This window comes from Gracilinanus agilis, chromosome 4 (assembly GCF_016433145.1).
Source record: "Gracilinanus agilis isolate LMUSP501 chromosome 4, AgileGrace, whole genome shotgun sequence".
Lineage (NCBI taxonomy): Eukaryota > Metazoa > Chordata > Mammalia > Didelphimorphia > Didelphidae > Gracilinanus > Gracilinanus agilis.
Window position 1 is genome coordinate 76,191,018 of NC_058133.1, and position 20,112 is coordinate 76,211,129.

The window sequence follows — 20,112 nt, forward strand, 5'->3', positions numbered from 1 at the left end:
GTTGCCCATATCATCTTTGATACCGTTAATTTGATTTTCTTTGTCTTTCTTTTTTAATTATATTAACCAGTACTTTATGTTTTATTTGTTTTTTCAAAGTACTAGCTCCTAGTCTTATTTATTAGTTCAATAGTTCTTTTACTTTCAATTTTTTAAATTTCTTCTTTGATTTTTAGTGTTTCCAATTTAGTTTTTATCTGGGGATTTTTAATTTGTTCTCTTTCTAGTTTTTTAAGTTGCATGCCCAATTCATTGACCTCTTCCCTCTCTGATTTGTTGATACATGCACTCAAGGATATAAAATTTCCTCTTGAGTACTGCTTTGGCTGCATCTCATAGATTTTGATAAGTTGTTTCCTCATTTTCATTCTCTATAGTGAAATCAGTAATTCTTTCTTTGACCTGCCAGTTTAGAAAAATTAGATCATTTAGTTTCCAATTAATTTTAAATTTGCCCTTCCACAATCCCTTATCGATTATAATTTTTATTGCATTATGGTCTGAAAAATCGCATTTATTATTTCTGTGTTCCTACATTTATTTGCAGTGTTTTTATGCCCTAGTGCATGGTCAATCTTTGTATATGTGCCATGTACTGCTGAAAAGAAGGTATATTCCTTTTTATCCCTAGTTATATTTCTCCAGATAGATATCTATTAGCTCTAATTTTTCTAATATTTCACTTCCCTTCTTCCTTTTTTTTTAGTTTGGCTTATCTAGTTCTGATAGGGGAAAGTTGAGGTCTCCCACTACTATGGTTTTACTGTCTGTTTCCTCCTTAAGCTCCTTTAGTTTTTCCTTTAGAAATCTGGATGTTATTCTATTTGGTGCATATATATGTTGAGTACTGATATTTCATTAATTTTACTGCCTTTCCTTAAGATGTAATTACTTTCTTATCTCGTTTAATGAGATCTCTTTTTGCTTTACCTTTGTCTGATTTCATAATTGCTATTCCTATCTTCTTTGTCTCAGCTGCAGCCCAGTAAAATTTGTTCTACCCTCTTACCTTTACCCTGTGTATGTCTACCTCTCTCAAGTGTATTCCTCCTGAATGTATATTTAGTAAATATTTATTGCTATTTTAAAGCAAAAAACCTTCAGTAACCAATCAATATTTCCTTGACAGACCAAATTAAATAAACAACATATAAAAACCCTCAAATAGATACTTCCTTCCACTGTTGTAGTATATACAAGGGAAAATATATCTAGTATCAGAGAACCAGGATTTGAATTCTAGATGAACTATGCTTCATCTGTGGCCCTGGACAAGACACTTAGCTATTCCTGGCTTCAATTTCTATGTTTGTACGACAAAGAGGTTTCATCAGTTTTCCAAATTCCTTTCCAACTCTAAGTCCTATGATCAAATACAAAATGTAATAATTAGGTGTACTATATTCTAGAGAATCAAACACACGTGAGTGTTGGAAATGATAAATTAAAAATTAAAGATTAATAATTATTAATAATTATTTTTAATATTATATAATAAAGACTAAGAAATAACTATTTATTTATAATAGAGCTTATTACATAAAAAGAAGTATACGCCAAAGATCCAGACTTCCTCCTGGTCTGATCTTATAAGCTTTTTTTCTCTACCCACTAACTCTCACACTTTACATCTCAGGAACCAATCATAGTTCCTTAAATGGCCTGGGCTGCTCAGGGGCACAGTGCCTGTGGAATCATTGTTTCCTGTCTCGTTAGCTCATTGTTTTTTTTTACTTCCTTTTACTGAGGCTTGTCTATACTTGAATTTACTCAAAGGTATTTGACCTCCAAGTCACTGAGAGATGACATAAATTTAAAAAAAAAAAAAGCAAAACTGGAGAGAGAGAAATTCATTTTCAACAGGTGATTCTCAAGTTCTGTAGTTGGGCATCATATTTTCTGTTTAAGTCTGGTCTTTTCTTCAGGAATGCATGGAGATCATCTATTTTATTAAATGACCAACTTTCTCATACAAGAATATAGTCAGTTTTGTTGGGTAGTTGATTCCTGGTTGTACACCCAGTTCCCTTGCTTTTTGAAATATCATATTCCATGCCTTGTGGTCTTTCAGTGTGGATGCAGCCAGGTCCTGTGTAATCCTGACTCTGGCTCCATTATATGTGAATGGTTTCTTTTTAGCATCTTGTAGTATCTTTTCCTTGGTCTGGAAGTTCTCGAACTTGGCTATAACATTCCTAGGCATTGTCAATTGGTGATTTAATGCAGGAGGTGATCTGTGGATTCTTTCAGTCTCTACCTTCTTGTTCAAGAATATCAGGGCAGTTTTCTTGGATGATTTCCTGTAGAATGATAGTCCAGGCTTTTTCTTTTGTCATGATTTTCCTGTAGTCCTATAATTCTTAAATTGTCTCTCCTGGATCTATTTTCCAAGTCTGTTGTTTTATCAATGAGGTGTTATATATTTTCCTCAATTTTTTCATTCTTTGATTTTGTTTTATAGTTTCTTCCTGCCTTATGAAGTCATTTGCTTCTAGTTGTTGGATTCCAGTTTTTAAAGACTGAATTTCATGCCTGACTTTTTGATCCTCGTTTTTATTTTGATCTGTTTTTGTGTGTAGATCATTGTTTTTATCTTTTCTTTGCCTCGTTTTCATGCTGGTCACTTCTGGCTTTCACGGCACTCTTTTCTTGTTTTAGTGCATGTGCCTCTGATTCCAGATGACCTGTTTTGCTTTTTTAAGTTCTTTTCCCAATTTTCTTCAACCTCTCTTAATTGTTTTTTTGAATTGTGTTTTGAGTTCTTCCAAAGGCTGAGTCCAATTTGCTGGAGTTCCTGAGTTTTTGCTTGGTGTTCCTTGGTCCTTTTCTGTTCCATTTGTTTTTTGTTCATTACCTGACTAGAAGTTGTCTATATTCTTGATCCTCTGTTTATTTACTGGATCTGTGAGTTTGGGCTATTCTATCCTTAATGGGCTTCTTCCCTGCTCAGCTGATCAATTGGATTAGGCTGATGAAGCTGAACTGTTATATTAATGTACCCTGAAGCCAGATCTTCCCCAGCTACCAGCAGAGGCTGAAGGTGAAAGTGAAAGTGTGGAGGCAGAACCTAGTTACCTGCTGTCCTCAGCTCTAGTCCTTTCTACCAACTCCTTCCTGTCAGCTGCCTGGTCAGAGCGCTGAGCTTCCTGTGGTGGTACCAAGGTACTCTGTCATGGTTGCAGCCTTCACCCTAGCATCCCAGGCAGCCAGATTCTTACTGCTGGTCTCAGCACAATAGGTGGGGGAGGGGTAATGGATCTTTCCCTTATATCCAATAATATCCTGCATATCTTTGAGGTTGGATTGAGTAGGAGAAACCTGTCACTCTGTCTTGTTGAGTTTGGCTTTCTGTCTATTTTGTATACTTACTCTCCTGTTTTTTTGCTAGCTCTGTGAATTTTGGATTTTCTGCCTTCTAGAGGTTTCTTCTCTCTGTACTACTTTTAAACTGGATTAAGCCAGTTGAGCTGATCTGCAGAGCTGAATGTGCCCTGAGGCTAAAACTTCCAGAGGCAGAGCCCTGAGATGGAGGCGTGGTGTCTGAAGACTGGGACCAGCCTGCCCCTTTCTCTGCTTCTCTCCTCCAGATGCCTCCTTGCCAACTATGATCAGAGCCTTGAGCTTCTCATAGTTGTGGCAGCAGTTTTCCAGTTTCTCTTTCAGTTTTAGTCAAATCATGATTTCTGGTCTCCAAAGCTTGGATCGTTGTGTTTATCAAATACTAAATAACTATGGTCATTTGCTACTATATATATTGTAACTAGTCTATTCCATTGATCTACCTCTATTTCCTAGCCAGTGCTGTATTGTTTTGATGATTATAGTTTTGTAATACAGTTTGAAATCTGGTACTCCTAGGCTACCTTCTCACATTTTTTTTCATTTATTTCCTAAATGTTCTTGGTCTTTTGTTCTACTAGATGCATTCTGTTAATATTTTTTCTAGCTATATAAAATAATTTTGTGCAATTCAATTCATATGTTACTGAATAATGGATTCATTTAGGTAGACTTGTCATTTTTATTATATCGGCTGCTATGAACAGTTAATATTTTTCTAGTTGATTAGATCTGATTTAATTTGTTTGAAAAGTGTTTTGTAATTATGTTGATATAATTTCTGGGTTTATCTTAGCAGGTAGACACCCAATTATTTTTATGCTATCTGTAGTTAATTTGAGTAAAATTTTTTTTCTATCTCTTTTTGCTAGGTTTTGTTGGTCATATAAAGAAAAGCTGGCCATTTATGTGGATTTATTTTATGTCCTACAACTTTGCTAAAGTTATTAATTATTTCAACTCATTTTTAGTTGAATTTTTAGGATTTTCTAAGTATATTAACATATCTGCAAAGAGTGATAGTCTTGTTTCTTTGTTGCCTATTCTAATTCTTTAAGTTCCTTTTTCTCCTCTTATTACTATTGCTAGCATTTCTAGTACGATGTTGAATAATAGTGGCAAAAATGAACATCTTTGCTTTTTTACCTTTGATCTTATTGGGAAGGCATCTAATTTAATTCCATTGTAGGTAATGCTTTTTGATGGCTTTTGAGAGATACTAATTCTAATTTTAAGGAAAGCTCCATTAATTCCTCTGCCCTCTGTTCGATAGAAAAGGAATTCTGTTGGATTTATTGATATAGTCAGTTTTGCTAAGAATTTTCTTAGTATTAAACTAGCTCTGCATTCTTGGTATAAATCTCAGCTAACCATAGTGTATGATCTTTGTGATATATTGCTGGAATTTCCTTTCTAGTATTTTTATTTAAAATTTTCACATTAATATTCATTAATGAAATTAGTCTGTAGTTTTTTCTCTCTATTTTATTCTTTCTGATTTAGGTATCATTACCTATTTATAACCGTATTTGTGTTGTAAAGGAGTTTGATAATAGTATTCCTACAGCTATTTTTCTAAATAGTTTATATACAATTGGGATTGATTATTTATATGTTTGATAGAATTCTTTTTTGAATCCATCTGGCCCTGGGGACATTTTTAGGTAGTTCATTGATAGCATGTTTAATTTCTTTTTCTGAGATATAAGGTTAGCTAAGTATTCTATTTACCCTTCGGTTAATCTAGGCAATTTGTATTTTTGTAAATATCCATTTCACTTACAGTATCAGATTTGTTTGGCATATAGTTGGGTTTTGAACCTCCTAATAATTGCTTTAATTTCTTTTTTATGGATGGTACATCATCCTTTTCATTTTTGATGCTGGTAATTCTGTTTTGTCCTTTCCTTTTTTAAATCAAATTAACCAAGAATTTATCTGTTTCATTGATTTGTCCCCCCATAAAGCTTGATTGTAGTTTTATATATTAGTTCAGTTGTTTTCTTATTTTTAATTTAGTAATCTCTTGATTTTCAAGATTTCCAGTTTGGTGTTTGGGAACTTTTAATTTGTTCTTTTTCTAGTTTGTTTGTTTGTTTGTTTTTAGTTTTATGCCCATTTCATTCATTGGTATTTTCTCTATTTTATGATGTAAATGATAAGAGGTATAAAATTTTCCCTAAGTACTGCTTTAACTACCTCATAAATTTTAGATTATTGTCATTCTCGTTAGTAAAATTGACTATTTCTCTGATTTGTTATTTGTCCCACTTATTCTTTAGTATTAGATTTTTGAATTTGGAATTAATTTATCTCTTTTTTTCCATGGTCCTTTACTGAATGTAATTTTTACTGCATTATGGTCTGAAAAGAATGCATTAATATTTCTCTTTTTTTTGCATTTGATTATGAGGTTTTTATGTACTTACACACAGTTATTTTTCTTGTTTACCTTCTTATGCTTCTCTTGAGTCTTCTGTTTGAACGTCAGATTTTCCATGTAATTCTGATCTTTTCATTAGGAATGCTTGAAAGTTCTCAATTTAATTATATATCTTAAAGGATTATGCTGAGTTTTGCTGAGTAGGTGATTCTTGATTGTAATTCTAGCCCTTTTGCCTTCCCTCCAATCCTTTAAATTAGAAGCTACTGACTCCTGTATAATCCTGACTATGGCTCCATGATATCTGAATTCTTTCTGGATGCTCTTAGTATTTTTTTCCTTTGTTCTGGGAACTTTGGAATTTGACTAAAATATTCCTGAGAGTTTTCCTTTTGGGATCTCTTATAGGAGGTGAATAGATTCTTTCAGTTTCTTTTACCCTTTGATTCTAGAATGACAGGGCACTTTTTCCTTGGTAATTTCTTGAAGGTACCCTGCCTAATTCTTTTTTCGTTCATGGTTTTTAGACAGTCCAATAATTTTAAAGTTATCTCTGCTTAATCTGTTTTCCAAATCAGTTATTTTTGCAATGAATAATCACATTTTCTCCTATTTTTTCATTAGATTTGAATTTAGTCAATTAATTCATTAATATTTATTATATAATAATAAAAATATAATTAAATTTAAGATTGTTTCTTAAAGCCTCATGGAGTCATTAGTTTCCAGTTACCTAATATTTTTAAGAAATTAATTTCTTCAAATATCTCTTTTTCCCTCTGCCCAGTTTCTATTTTTAGGTACATGTTTTCTTCATTGAATTTTTGTACCTCCTTTTTCTATTTGGCCAATTCTACTTTTTAAGGAGTTATTTTCTTTAGCAAATTTCTGGCTATATTTCCCCTTTTTTTGTGCTCCCCATTGATTCTTTTTTCATAGTTTTCCTTTGTTACTCTCATTTCTTTTCCCAATTTTTCTTCTAACTCCTTTTTCAATTTTTATAGTGCTTTTTGGGCTCTTTCATGAGATCTTTAGGGTCCTGAGGCCAGTTTACATTTTTTCTTCAGTGCAGCTATATTGTCATTGTCATCTTCTAAGTGGTCATTGATCCTGCCTGTCATCATAATAACTATATCTCATTAGATTTTTTTTGTTGTTGTTCATTTTTCCAGTTTATTTTGTAACTTTTCATTATCTATTAAAGTTGAACTCTGCTTGTGGATTAGAAAGAATACTGGCTCAAGCTTCTTGTGGTAAGGCTTGGGATTTTGCTTTTGGCTTGCACTGTGTCTCAGGGCTTAGCCTCTGGCTTACTGATAGTGAGTCTTACTTCTGGCTTGCATTGAGTGAGGCTTCACTGTTGGTGGGAAGCCTCACTCCTGTCTTACCTCTAATTTTAGAGCCTAGCTACTGGCTTGTTCTAGAGGGGTCCTTATTGTTTGATTTTACCAGTAAAGGGCCTTGCTGCTGGCTCATACTGATGGGGGTTCCTTTTGGCTGGTTTGTACTGCTAGAGGTCCTCAACTGCTTGCTTATATCAATCCTCACCAGTGACTTTTGCCAGTGGAAAGCCCTTGCTGCTTGCTTGCCCAGTCAAGGTCCCTGCTGCTGACCTATTTTGGTTTGAGGCATGAGTGGGGGTTCACTATTGGCTTGTACTGGTGGGGCTCTTGCTATTTGATTGCATAGTGTGGAGACCTTACTATTGGCTTGTACTGGGGCAGAGCCTCACTACTGGTCAGACCCAGGGGATGGGATTTTGCTTGTGGCCTCTATTGGGGATGGGGTCTCACTACTGATCAGCTCCTTTTTTAGAGGTTTTCTGGAGGCTTTACTTTTTTTGAGACCTAGCTTCTCTGTGGGTAGAGCATCATGTGGCCCTCTGAGGTGTAGCCACCCTTATTTAGACTGCCTTTTTAGACTTTACTCTCATCCAATTCCAGTGAGACAGATCTTTCCAGCTGATCTTCTAAGTCAGGGGTCGGCAACCTTTTTGGCCGTGAGAGCCATGAACGCCACATTTTTTAAAATGTAATTTTGTGAGAGCCTTACAGTGCTCACAGTGTGCACTCCTGTAACAGCGCCTGAAAAAAAAATTGACTTCATGGCTTCTGCAGAAAGAGCCATATCTGGCCCTCAAAAGAACCAGATATGGCTCGAGAGCCATACGTTGCCGACTCTTGTTCTAAGTGGTTCTGTTATGGAAAACTGTTTCATTGCTACAAAATTTGGTAGGAAACTTTGCTTCAAGATTGTTTGGAGGAGAATTTGAGATTGCTTAGGAGAGTGGCTACCTCACTCTGCCATCTTGTCACTAGAAGTCTTCACTGTTTTTTTTTATCTATTTATTTTCTTATTTATTTGTAAACTCTTAACTTTTGTCTTAGAAATAAGTACTAAGGAGGATGTCCGGTGCCTCAGTGGATTGAGAGCCTGACCTTAGAGACAGAAAGTCCTAGGTTCAAATCTGGCCTTAAACACTTCCTAGCAGTTTGACCCTGGGCAAGTCACTTAACCCTCATTGGTAGCCCTTACTGTTCTTCTGCCTTGGAACCAATACACAATATTGATTCTAAGATGGAAGGTAAGGGTTAAAAAATTTTTTTAATTAAAAAAAAAGAAAGAAATACTAAGTATGGGTTCTAAGGCAGATGAACAATAAGGGATAACCAATTGGAATTGTGACTTGTTCAGAGTCACAAAAGTAGGAAGTATCTGAAGCCATATTTGAACCCAAACCTTTCTTACTCTAGTCCTATATTTCTGTCCACTGATCCACCTAGTTGCCCCTTAAATGGCTTTTATTGATGCTATTACTACTTGGTTTTCTTCCTACTTCACTGATTTTCTTTACAATTCAATTTTTATTTTCTCAGATTTTCTCCTTCCTTCCATATCCTTCCCCACCCATTGAGAAGGCAAGAAATATCATACTCCTTTTACATATGAAAAAATGCAAAGCATATTTCCTCATTAACTGTGTTGGTAAAAAAATGAAAAAGTGGGTAAAATATGCTTAAATCTGTAACCTAAACCTATCAGCTCTCTATTTGGAAAGAGATGGGTATTTTCATTATGAAGTCTGGAATTATAGTGGATCATTGTATTGATCAGATTTACTAAGTCTTCCCAGCTGATTATTTTCACAATATTACTATTACAGTGTAAAGTTGTTCTATAGGTTGGGTTTCCTTTACATCAATTCATATAAGTTTCCCCAGGTTTTTCTGAAGGCCATCTCTTTTATAATTTCTTAAAGCACATAGAATTTCATCACATTCATTTCTCATCACTTGTTCAGCCAGGCCCCAATTGATTGGCATGCCCCTTCAGTTTCCATTTCTTTACCACCTTAAAAAGAGCTGCTATAAATATTTGAGTACATATAGATCCTTTTCCTTTTTCTTTGATCTTTTTAGGAGTATAGACCTAGTAGAGGTATTGCTGGATTAGAGGGTATATATATAGTTTTAAAACTTCAGGGATGTATTTCCAAATTGCTTGTCAGAATGGTTGGGCTCATTTTCAACTTGATGAAAAGTGCATTAGTCTACCTATTTCCCCATATCCCTTCTAATATTTGCCAGTTTCCTTCCTCATCACATGAGCCAAACCTAATAGATGTGAAATAGTACCTCAGAATCGTTTTACTTTGCATTTCTCTAATTATTAGTGATTTAAGGCATTTTTATATGATTGTTGCTTTTATATAATTGCATATATGTGATTAAAGTTATATCAATAGTTTGATTTCTTGTTTATATAAATAAGCTGTTTATATAAATAATTGCTTGTTTATATCCTTTGACCATATGCCATTTAGCAAATGGTTTTTATTTTTATAAGTTTAGCCTTTAGAAGAGAAACTTGCTACAAATTTTTTTCTGTTTCCTTCTTTTTAGTCTGCCTTGATTTTGTTTTGGCAAAACCTTTTTAATTTTATGTAATCAAAATTACTCTTTTCTCTCTTGTGGACCTCTCTCTCTCTGGTTTGATCATGAGCTCTTCCTTTATCCATAGATCTGTCATTTAATTTTGTCTTGTTTCCCTAATTTGCCCATGATATCACCCTGTATGTCTAAATCACAGCCTCATTTTGAGTTCATCATGATATATTATGTGAGATATTTGTCTATAACTAGTTTCTGCAAGATTGATTTCCAGTTTTCCCAGCAATTTTTTTTGAATAGTGAGTTCTTACCCCATGAGGTAGCCGGGATCTTGGGTTTATCAAACAGTAGATTTCTGTGTTCATTTGCTTTTGTACATTGTATACCTAATTAGTTCCATTGATCAAGCACTCTGTTTTTAAGCCAAATCATTTAGATGATTATAGCTTTGTAGTATAGTTTGATATCTACTACAGCTAGGACTCCTTCTTTCTCATTTTTTTATTGATGTCTTTAATATTCTTGTACTTTTGTTCCTCTAGATGAATTTTATTATTTTTCTGGTTCTATAAAGTTTTTATTGATATGACACTGAAAAAGTTAATTTAGGGTACTACTGTCATTACAAGGGCTCAAACTACTCATGAGCACTAAGTTTCTTTCTCAAGAGATAGGCACAGCAGGAATTAGATTGCCTGAGATCAGATGGAAGGTTGCTTCTCTGCACCCAGTGTTTTCTACATTCGGTAGGGCAGGCTGGCAGCAGGAGATGGGAGTTGCCATGTGGTAGACCAAATGGAAATCAGCCCAGCCTGACTTGTTATTGCCTTTATAGACTTGGCCAACAAGAAATGTAAGGCATAGAGTTAGGGGAAGGTCTTAGTATCTTCTTCCTTCACTGGAGATCAGGTGGTACAGCAGGAGGTCATAGACTCCTGGCTTAGTAGGAAGTTCCTCAGCAACTTTTGAAAGTTGCCCATCCCTTGCTACCTTCCCTCAGAGCACACAAGCAGCAAGAAATGGAAGTACATGTGTCAGACTATGGTGCTGTATGATTCACAGCCATATAGCATTCCCTATGGGCTTTAAATTTTCTCATTCACATATAGCTTATAATCATTGAGAACACTATATAATTCCTCAAATGCAGTGATTAGCACATATTATTTGTGTAGTTCATATTTTTATATATGTAATTTAATATTTATTTCATCTCTCTCTGGTCATTCTTTGTAATAATGAGTAACATTTTCCCCTCAAAATCTTAAGAAATGAAGTATAAGACAAACTGTGGACTTTTTATTGTTTCCTAAGCCCTAGAAGAACTGTACAACCCAGGACAAAACATCTATCAGTTTTAGTTAGTAAGCGTTTATTTTGAAAGCTTCCCACATTTGAAATTTCTCTTTCTTTCTTTACAGAAAAGCTTGCAGAGGCTCAACGCAGGTTTTCTGCCCTTCAGAATGAGCTTCTTTCATCATTGGAGGCACAGAAAGAACAAACTACTATACTTAGACAGCGCAGAAAGCGAGTTTTTCCCCTGTCCCATGAAAAGCGTGTTCAATATAGAAATATTCGGGACTTTAAACTGGCCTTCAGCGAGTTCTACCTCAGTCTTATTCTGCTGCAGAACTATCAGGTATGATAAGTTATTAATTTTCTCAGGACTGTTCTGGAATAAGGTTCCCCTGAATATATGTAAAAATTTAATCAAACAGAAATCGTATTTTTGTTATGCAAATAGTGCCTAACAAACTCAGAAAATCCTAAAACATTATGGTGTCATCAGAAGTGGAAAAAAGGCAGAGTATTAAGTAACATGACTTCTCCAACTTTTGTTTACCAAATATTTTTAACAAGAAGTTTCATTCTACATTATTTACATATAAACACTTATAAATCCAATTTGGTGTCTTTTTTTGTAGGCCAGCTATGATGGTGGTAAGTTGAATTCAAATAAATAAAAATGTGGTTGCTGTGCCTTTCATCATAACAAATAATAGGACATAGCTCCCAAAATCATTTGAGTAAGTTCCAACTGAAATCAGCAATACAAAAGCTAAAGTCTCAATTCTCCTTTTTATTTCAGTTTCAAAATGAATCATCCTCTGAATTTCATTACCCTTTAATGCATCCTTGATCATCTCTTCAGCCTATAATATAACTATGGTAAAATTTTAGACTTTGAGAAAAGAAAGCAAAGAAATTAGGTCACAATGAATATGGGTAAAATATCAGGCCTATCAATTAAAATTTACCCTATGCCATTTGACATTTGGGACTAAGAAAAAACTTTATTACAACAAATCCCATAATAAAGAAACATGGGATTTTTATGCATTAAGTGGTTAACACAGAAATAATATTTTTAAGGTAAAAACCTGCCCTTTCTCTGGTTTACATTGAGGACCATTAAAAAAAAAAGTTTTCACAGGTTGTTAAGATTGGTTTTAAGGGTGTGTGCGTATGTGTGTATGTGTGTATGAGTTTATTATTGGGTTACATAATCAATATAGAGGACCTTACTGGGACCACATATTACATATAAACTCCATTAAAATGTTTAAAAGAATTTATTTCTGTTTCACTTTCCAAAGAGAAATGAGGTGACAAAGCAATAATTTTTTTTTATATTTTCAAGCATTTTATTTTATTTATTTGAATTTGGGAATTTTTATTAAATTAATGAATTTAGGATATTTTTACAAGTTTCATGTCCTTTCCCTCTCTTCCCTCCACCCCTTCCCGTAGCCAATGAGCAATTCCACTGGGTTTTACTTGTGTCATTGATCAAGACCTATTTCCGTATTGATATTTGTGCTAGGGTGATTGTTTAGAGTCAATATCCCAATCATATTCCCATCAACCCATGTGTTCAAGCAGTTGTTTTTCTTCTGTGTTTCTATTCCCAGAGTTCTTCCTCTGAATGTGGATAATGTTCTTTCTCATAAGTCCTTCAGAGTTGTCCTAGATCACTGCATTGCTGCTAGTAGAGAAGTCCATTACATTCAGTACCACAGTGCAGTCTCTGTGTATAATGTTCTCCTGGTTCTGCTCCTTTCACTCTGCATCAATTCCTGGAGGTCTTTCCAGTTCACAAGGAATTCCTCCAGTTCATTATTCCTTTGACCACAATAGTATTCCATCACCAACAGATACCACAATTTGTTCAGCTATTCCCCAATTGAAGGGCATACCCTCATTTTCCAATTTTTTGCCACCTCAAAAAGCGCAGCTATACATATTTTTGTGTAAGTCTTTTTCCTTGTGATCTCTTTGAGATATAAACCCAGCAGTGGTATGGGTGGATCACAGGGCAGGCAGTCTTTTAGTGCCCTTTGGGCATGGTTCCAAATTGCCATCCAGGAATGGTTGAATCAATTCACAACTCGTCCAGCAATGCATTGATGTCCCAATTTTGCCGCATCCCCTCCAACATTTATTATTTTGCTGTCATGTTAGCCAGTCTGTTAGGTGTGAGGTGGTACTTTGGAGTTGTTTTGATTTGTATTTCTCTAATTATAAGAGATTTAGAACACTTTGTCATGTGCTTATTGATAGTTTTGATTTCTTTATCTGAAAATTGCCTATTCATGTCTCTTTCCACTTATCAATTGGGGAATGACTTGATTTTTTGAACAATTGATTTAGCTCCTTATAAATTTGAGTAATTAGATCTTTTTCCAGAGGTTTTTGTTATAAAGATTTTTTCATAATTGTTGCTTCCCTTCTAATTTTGGTTGCATTGGGAAACCAGTCATTTTTGTGTTTAACAACTGCAAAATTTGCTTAAATAAAAGCTTTTTTAAAGCAAGACATATTTAAATTTTTTTCTTATTTTAAAAATAATATATACATAATCAATTTGGAGGATATTTAAACAAATTATTAAACAAAAAAAAAAACAAGTTTCATCAAGAATGGGGCTTGAGTTGGATAATGAGAATTATAGGGGAAAGTTTCAAAGGAGTGATAGATTAGAAGCCTAATTATAACAAAGTATAGACAAAGTGGATAATAAAAATAAAAATAGTTGCCCCCAGAGTTTTAGAAATTTGGCATTGAGAAGAAAAGGAAGAAGAAAAATATTAAGTTGATAATTAATTTTTAAACATATAGAAGGCTAGAGCACATTTAAAGCTAGAAAGGAAGATGTCAGTAATAGAGCATCACTAAATATGTAATTTTAAAAATATTAGCCATTGTTCAGAATTTCCCATCTTAATATATTCCTTCACAAATGTAAACAGTTGAGATTTGATTAAAGTTTTATTTTGGGGCTTTTTTGGCATATCTTATGATAAAATAGGGGCACAATTAGGTAACTCAGTGGATAGAGAGCCAGGTCTGAAGGCAGGAGTTCCTTAAAATTTGGCCTCAGACACATCCTAGCTATGTGATCCTGGGCAATTCATTTAACCCCAGTGACCTATGGAACCTAAATTTATCCAGTAATACTAAAATGTTTAAATCTATTCAGTAAATTAAGTAGTTTTTAAAATAAAATAATGCTTCAGAAATAAATGTTTCTATGTTTCATTAACTTCTCTGCAATACATTTTATATACTGCATATTGATTTCCTGTCATTTTCTCTACAGCAGCTGTTATAAACCTTTTCTTCTTTCATTAAATTCCAAACAACAAGCCTATTTGTTTTCTTAGCAAATGATATTGCTTTCTTTACTGAGGATTTGAGGCTACCTAACAGGAATTCCCTTTTCTCCTCTTATTTGCATTGTAAAGCCTCATCTTTCCTCCTATTTTCTTTCTGAGTCAGATCTGGCTTCTATTTGAAAAGCTTTCCTTCAGCACCTGGATATTTCCTCTAATCTATTGATTGATTGATACCTTTCCTTAACTACTTCCAGCTTGATGTATGCCTTCCCTCTTCTCAAACTGACTTGAATTTAACCTCTCCTAGCCTTTCCTCATTTTCTCATTTGCATTATAATTTTGTATAAGGAAACAATGGGCTCAAAGTTAACATTTTAATAATAATTTTAGTGAAATAGTCACTTTTCCATTTGAAACACAATAAATCAGACTACAAATTTAAAGATGAAAGGTTGGGGCATCTAAGTGACTTAGTGGATTAGAAAGCCAGACCTGGAAATGAGATGTTCAATTTGAACTGTGTTCAGATCTGGTCTCAGATTCTTTCTAGCAGTGTGACCCCTGACAAGTCATTTGACCCCAGTTGCCTACCCCTACCATTCTTCTGCCTTGGAGCCAGTACTTAGTATCAGTTCTAAGACAGAAGATAAGTATTTAAAAAATAAAAAGGTGCAAGAAAGTTGCAAATGAACTTTAATGTTCTAGGATAATGTAGTTTCTACCACTGCATCAGATGAAGATTATTCCAATTTAACTATTTTAAATGAAACAGTCACTAATTTGAGCATCTTTAAATCAAAGCAGATCCACAGTATAATAAACAACCATTCTTCTGTTCTCAGGAATCTTTTTTGAAGCTGGACACTTAAAAGAAATTATTCATTTAGCATGTAAGAATTCATGATATAAAGTCTCTAACTATGAGGAAAGAAACTATATAAATGATAATTGATATAAATTAACTTTCTATAATGGCAATAAAGTTGGTCTTCAGTGTGTATCTATGATACTTAAAAGTTTGAGTATCCAGAATAGGCTAGATTTTTAAAAAACAAGTCTCTCCTCCCCCTTTTACTCTGTTTTGTTGGAATCATTAATGGCAAATGGAATTTTAAAAATGCATATGACGTTTGACAAGCTCTATTTAAAGATGTTTATGTAGTTAAAGAGATAGTTCAATAATTTTTTTCCTTAGTTTATTTGAATAGAGGGGAAAGACATAATTGTTTCACTGAATACTCTTGTTACCACTGGAATAATAACAGCAATATTGTAAAAAAATTTTAGGACTGAGTTTATTTTCATGTAAAACAAGAGGCAATGTAATAAAAACATCAGGTAGTAATATTACTATTTTTGTGAACTGTAATTAGATGAACTCATCAATCTCATGTAGCATTCCCCTTTTTTTCTGGATGAGGGTGTAAAAAATTCTTGTACTAGTCTTAGACTGAAGTTTTTTTTTCCCCTGCTATATTCTGAAGGGCATATACCATATATAAGAATCTGTCTTCATTCTTCTCCCTTTCATTCAGTTTGGAAATGTGATATTGGCAATTTGGGGTTCTTTGAGCCTTTCTTTGAGTTCCCTGGTCTAAACTTCCTGTGGACATTTTAGATCTCTTACAAACTACATTTTCCATGATTCAACAGGCTTCTTGCTCTTACGTGATGAAATAAGACAACGTAAACAGAAGCTTAAATAGGGAGATTGGGATTGGTAATTCCTCTTTCCTAGGAAGCAGTCAAGGGGAAGGTATGGCAGGCATTTTAATTAGATCCTAGCAGGCATATGGCTCTTTCTTAATTATAAATATGGATTATAATAAACCCTTAATATTTTACTATATACCCTTCTATATTAATTTTATCTGTAACAGAAATAGGTATTCAAAAGCTTACCATGCTGGGTCCACTCACCAACAGGAAGGCTTAATTAGCAATGAACTATAGATGCTTTCAATTATTTTTATTAGCCTGCATTCATGCTAACATTGATCTGGTAGAGAAATTTGGTTCTTTACAATACAGGTGATTGTTTCTTACACTTAACATCTTTTTGTTATCAGAATCTTGGTAGGTGCTACTCCTAAATAAATATCATATCTTCTATTGTTTGTTCAAAAGTCCAGCTATTTGAAGACATTAAGTTCAATGGGCTTGCCAGCAAGGCAACTATGATTGTGAAGGCTGAGGCCACAGCAGAACATTGAGGCTTCAGAGTTAACTTCCTTTCTCAATTCTACCCATTCTTTAAAATGCAACCCAAATATTTCTCTAACATTTCAGATTTCCCTAATTTCTTGTTCTCTAAATTCCAGAGCTAGAAGTGAAGTATTCTTTGTTTAGAACTTGCATAGCATATCCTTGCATGTTCTTGTTCTTCTTAATATTATATTTACTCCTGAACATGTTATTCATTTTTTATCTCCAAAGTACATAATACTAGTCCTTACTGGTAATAAACACTCAAAAACCATGAATTGTATTCAGTTTCAAAATCACTGATTTCATTTTATGAGCTAACCAGTCAGGTGTTTCCTTTCATTATTATGTAATAAATTGCTTAGTGTTTATTATTTAAAATTCTCTAATTGCATATTTATATAATTCTAGTTTTGATATTTAAATGTTTCTGTGTCATAAATTAGTGGTTACTTTTCCACATATAATTAACAACATCACTGTTAAGTCAAGATGCAAATTGACTTCCAGTGCTGACAGTTTGTAATAGTTGCTAACTTTAATTCCTTTCTCAGTAACATAATCATTATCATTGGAATCTGTATTAAATATGCACACATACATTTTCTACGGTAACAAGATCTGTCAGAATGACAGAAATTAGCTTTAGACTGAGACTTTCACATTCTAAAACGATATACAACCTTAATATTTAAAGAGCATACTATGAAAAAACTGGGATATCAAGAGATCAAATGCTCCTCACAGATAGTAGAAGATTTGGAGACAATTACAAAAGATAAATAATTCTGGTTACATGACTGAATAGCTTCTATACAGACAAAATGAATGCATCCAGAAGAAGGGAAGTAAACTGAGAAAAAATGTTTGTATTAAATATCTCTGATAAGGGTTTGGTATCCATAAAATGTAAGGGTAAAAAAGAGGTTTTATGGGTTCAATATATTAAAGATTGTCGCCAGAGGATTGAACTATTATCAATCCTCAATTAAGAATAATCTCAAATCAAAATTGACTTTTATGGAAATTTATTTACATAAGAAGAGAGAGAGGAAGTACGGAGATAAGAATCTATCCCACTGATTAGTCCAGGTAGATCTTAACCCTCAGCCCAGGGTTAAAGGGCCTGAGGCCCTGAGGTGAATGGAGCAAACTTCATTCAGAGTCTATAAAGGGAAGTTTCTTAATAGAAGTTCAGGAAGATTCAGTCTTTAAACTCACCAGTGGAACAGCCTCAGTCAGGAACCAGCAAAGCTCCCTCAGGTCCTCTCCACCAAACCAGATGCAGCCTCACTCACTCCCCTCCCTCTTTTATAGGGGTCACGTATGTGTCACTTCCAGTGCCTTCCCCTAGCCTGCTTGTCCAATCACAATAGATGCTTTCTCATAGAAAGCGTAGGGGGCGGTGCATTGATTCTGATGGTATATCACTCTAGCACACATGTGTTACGACCTTCCAGAATTGGAAGGTGCTCTCACCTTTGGTGATTAAATCTTAAGATGGGCAGTGTAGACTTAATCTAATTATCACAGATACATGAATATAGGTAATAAGTATATATATATATATATATATATAACACCTAATAGCTATTCCCAGATAGATCAGTGATCAATGAATATGCATAAACAATTCTGAAAAGAAGAATTGCAGCATATTCACAAAGACATGAAAGAATGCAGATCACTTATAAAAGAACTGTTACTCAAAACAACCCTGAATTTTCTTCTCATATCCTCCAAATTGTCAAAAATTACCAAAAAATTAGCACTAATGCTAGATGAATTCTGAATTGACAGACACACTGGTACATTCTTAATGGAGCTGTGAAATAACCATTTTGAAAAACAGTTTGGAAATATGCAAAATGACTAATACATCTATACCTTTTGATCCAAAGTTTCCATTATTGAACTTATACCTAAGAAAGTCCTCATATACATCAAAATATGGATAGCAGCACTTTTAGTGATAGCAAAAACCTGGGAAAAATAGATACCCATGGATTGGGGAATAGCTAAACAAATTATACATAAACATAGTGGAATATTATTGTGCTTTAAGAAATGATGTATGTTGGTAAATAATGTCCATAGCATCTTAGAGTTTGATAAATCCAAACCTTCGAGCTCTTGGAGAAAGAACTCACTATTTAACAATAGTTGGGAGAACCGTAAAATAGTATGGCAGAAACTAGGAATAGATAGACCAACATCTCACACCATACACCAGAATGAAGTCAAAAAAGATTTTTGACCTTGACATAAAGAGTGGCACCATAAACAAATTAGGGAAACATGGAAAAATTTACCTTTCATATTTATGGATATGGGAAAGATTTAAGACCAAATAAGGCATAGAGAACTTTATGAAAAATGAAATGGACAATTTTGATTACATTAACTTCAAAAGGATTTATACAAACAAAACTGATGCAAACAGTATTAGAAGGGAAACAGTAAATTTGAGGGAGAAATTTATAGCAAGTGTCTCTGACAAAGGTCTCATTTCTCAATTATATAGAGAACTGAATCAGATTTACAAGAACACAAACTGGTCTCCAATTGATAAATGGTCAAAGGATCTGAACAAGCAGTTGTCAGAAAAAGAAATTAAAAGTATCTATAGTCATGAGGAAAAAAAAATCCAAATCACTATTGTTTAGAGAAGTGCAAATAAAAACAACTCTGAGATACTACCTCACACCTAACAGATTGGATAACATGGCCAAAAAGGAAAATGATAAATGGTGGAAGGGATGTAGGAAAATTGGAAAAGTAATGCACTGTTGAAACTGTGAAGTAAAAAATATGGAACTGCACTCAAAAGACCATAAAACTATATAAACCACTGCTAGTTCTGTATCTCAAAGAGATTGGAGGTAGGGAAAAAGTACCTACTTGTACAAAAATATTTTTAGCAGCTCTTTTTGTAGTGGCAAAGAATTATAACCAAGGTGGGGTATCCATCAGTTGGGGAATGGGGAAGTTGGGGAATGAGCAAGTCGTGATATGTGGTCATAATGAAACATTACTGTGCCATAAGAAATGACAAACAAGATGAGTTCAGAAAGTCTGGGGAAATTTCTATTAACTGATACAAAGTAAAGTGAAGAGAACCAGGAGAATAATGTATATACTAACAAATATCAAATAATGATCAACTGAAAAGGAATAAACTATTATCTGCAAAACAAAGTCTCAAGATATTCATAAGAAACTTCATGATGAAAATGCTGTCCACAGCCAAATAAGGAACTGTTAGAGGCTGATTGCAGATGAAAGCATGCCATCTTCCACTTTATTTCCTTCATGAGTTTTAATTGTATGTGTGATATGCTTCTTTTGTCACCGCATAAACAATATGGAAATTTTGATGGTTGTAGAAAAAATAAAACATAGAACTGCCTCATACTTTTAATAGATAGCATCACTAAAATAAAAATATATGGATAATTTTTTCCATATTTTCTCATTTATGGAAGAATGCCTGCATTTATTTATAATATTCAATGTTATCTCTCACTTGAAGTTTAAAGCATATTAAAGCTGAATATAATATTTACTTTTATTATAACTATGTATTTATAGTATATCTAGCTTACATGACTTCCCTCTGGTTGAGAAAAAGAAACAAATCTAAAAGAAATGTTTTCCAATATAATTATATTTAATGCTA

The 20,112-nt window shown here is 33.8% G+C and overlaps 1 protein-coding gene across 3 annotated transcripts in view; it reads left to right on the plus strand.

Annotated features, from left to right (window-relative positions):
* Positions 1 to 20,112, plus strand: part of XPR1 (xenotropic and polytropic retrovirus receptor 1) — a 255,578-nt gene that overhangs the window by 140,076 nt on the left and 95,390 nt on the right. For all 3 annotated transcript variants that reach the window (XM_044676921.1, XM_044676922.1, XM_044676923.1), the window contains exon 4: positions 11,034 to 11,251. In XM_044676921.1, the coding sequence (XP_044532856.1) occupies positions 11,034 to 11,251 (218 nt within the window). The remainder of the gene's footprint in view (positions 1 to 11,033; positions 11,252 to 20,112) is intronic.